Source organism: Mandrillus leucophaeus, unplaced genomic scaffold, assembly GCF_000951045.1.
Source record: "Mandrillus leucophaeus isolate KB7577 unplaced genomic scaffold, Mleu.le_1.0 Scaffold17, whole genome shotgun sequence".
NCBI lineage: Eukaryota > Metazoa > Chordata > Mammalia > Primates > Cercopithecidae > Mandrillus > Mandrillus leucophaeus.
Window position 1 is genome coordinate 5410623 of NW_012101698.1, and position 2490 is coordinate 5413112.

The 2490-nt window shown below is 49.6% G+C and overlaps 1 protein-coding gene across 2 annotated transcripts in view; it reads left to right on the forward strand.

Moving 5' to 3' along the window:
* Positions 1-2490, forward strand: part of COG4 (component of oligomeric golgi complex 4) — a 49162-nt gene that overhangs the window by 22964 nt on the left and 23708 nt on the right. For both annotated transcript variants that reach the window (XM_011976771.1, XM_011976772.1), the window contains exon 9: positions 2052-2185. In XM_011976771.1, coding sequence (XP_011832161.1) covers positions 2052-2185 — 134 coding nt within the window. The remainder of the gene's footprint in view (positions 1-2051; positions 2186-2490) is intronic.

Consider the following 2490-nt stretch of genomic DNA (forward strand, 5'->3'; position numbering starts at 1 on the left):
TCTTTGTTTGTTTGTCTTAAACAAGAGTCTCGCTCTGTTGCCCAGGCTAGAGTGCAGTGGCACGATCTCAGCTCCCTGCAAGCTCCACCTCCCGGGTTCACGCCATTCTCCTGCCTCAGCCTCCCATGTACCTGGGACTACAGGCGCCCACCACCTTGTCTGGCTAATTTTTTTTGTGTGTTTTTAGTAAAGACGGGGTTTCACCATGTTAGCCAGGATGGTCTCGATCTCCTGACCTCGCGATCTGCCCGCCTCAGCCTCCCAAAGTGCTGGGATTACAGGCGTGAGCCACTGCGCCTGGCCGAGATGAGGTTTTGCCATGTTGGCCAGGCTGGTCTCAAACTCCTGACCTCAGGTGATCCACCCACCTCAGCCTCCCAAAGTGCTGGGATTACAGGCATGAGCCACCATGCTCAGCCAATTTTTTAATTTTTGATAGAGATGAGGGCTTGCTATGTTGCCCAGGCTGGTCTTAAACCCCAGATCTCAAGTGATCCCCCTGCCTCGGCCTCCCAAAGCACTTACAGGCATGAGCTACTGTAATCCATCCAAACTTTTACTTTTTTTTTTTTTTTTGAGACAGAGTCTTGCTCTGTTGCCCAGGCTGGAGTACAGTGGCACAATCTCTGCTCACTGCAAGCTCCACCTCCCAGATTCACACCATTCTCCTGCCTCAGCCTCCTGAGTAGCTGGGACTACAGGTGCCCACCACCACACCTGGTTAATTTTTTGTATTTTTAGTAGAGACAGGGTTTCACCATGTTAGCCAGGATGATCTTGATCTCCTGACCTCGTGATCTGCCCGCCTCGGCCTCCCAAAGTGCTGGGATTACAGGCGTGAGCCACTGCACCTGGTCATAGATAATCTTTATTCAAACCACAAAAGAGGCCAGGCATTGTGGCTCATGCCTATAATCCCAGCACTTTAAGAGGCCAAGGCAGGAGGATCACTTGAGGCCAGGGGTTTGAGACCAGCCTAGCCAACATGGTAAAATCCCATCTCTACTAAAGATACAAAAATCAGCCGGGTGGGGTGGCACATACCTCTAATCCCAGCTACTAATGTGTCTAAGGCATGAGACTCACTTGAACCTAGAGGCGAAGGTTGCAGTGAGCTGAGATTGCACCACTGCACTCCAGACTGGGCAACAGAGCAAGACGAATGGCTGGGCACGGCTCATGCCTGTAATCCCAGCACTTTGGGAGGCTGAGGCGGGTGGATCACAAGGTCAGGAGATTGAGGCCATCCTGGCTAACACGGTGAAACCCCATCTGTACTAAAAATACAAAAAATTAGCCGGGCATGGTGGCAGGCACCTGTAGTCCCAGCTACTCGGGAGGCTGAGGCAGGAGAATGGCGTGAACCCAGGAGGTGGAGCTCGCAGTTAGCCGAGATTGCGCGACTGCACTCCAGCCTGGGCGACACAGTGAGACTCTGTCTCAAAAAAAAAAAAGAAAGAAAAGAAAATAGGCCGGGCGCGGTGGCTCACGCCTGTAATTCCAGCACTTTGGGAGGCCGAGGCGGGTGGATCACGAGGTCAGGAGATTGAGACCATCCTTCCTTATACAGTGAAACCCCATCTCTAATAAAAATACAAAAAATTATCCGGGCATGGTGGTCGGCACCTGTAGTCCCAGCTACTAGGGAGGCTGAGGCAGGAGAAATGGCGTGAACCCAGGAGGTGGAGCTCACAGTGAGTCGAGATTGCACCACTGCACTCCAGCCTGGGCGACAGAGCAGGACTGCATCTCAAAAAAAAAAAGAAAGAAAGAAAAGAAAAGAAAAGAAAAGAAGACACACCTCCCAACCTTTTATTTAGGTCTGGCAGAATTTTAGGGAGTGAATGATTTAGGTGAAACAGGTAAATGGCAAATGTGGTTGACACCTGTCTCTGAATCTAATTGGGCCAGCTGAGCTAGGAGGGCCATCTGGCGGAGCTGTTCCTTATGGGCCCAGTGGGGAGGGGGAATTCAGGACTCTGTTTTCCCTGTAGCTCTTGTGTCTAAGGGAATCCACTGTCCTCCTGTTCCTTCTGCTCCATGTGTCTCAGAGAACTGGACCCCATCCTGACTGAGGTCACCCTGATGAATGCCCGCAGCGAGCTCTACTTACGCTTCCTCAGGAAGAGGATTAGCTCTGATTTTGAGGTGGGGGACTCCATGGCCTCGGAAGAAGTGAAGCAAGGTAAAAATATTTCCCATATTTTTGGGGAGGGTTGCGATATAATCGGCAGTGTTTCTTAATAGTTAAGCCACAGATCTCTTATTAAGGAAACAATTGGGACTTATTAGCCCCTGGTGGTCTGTAGACAAATTGACTCCCAGGAGGAAATCTAAATGTACTGGATTTTAGAATTGGACTAGATCTTTGAGGCCATCTAATCACTTTACAGATGAAGACACTGATGCCCTGTTTTAAATAGTATGGATAGAAATTATACTTCAGTAAAGTGTTTTGTTGTTGTTGTTGTTGTTGTTTTAAAAAAAAAA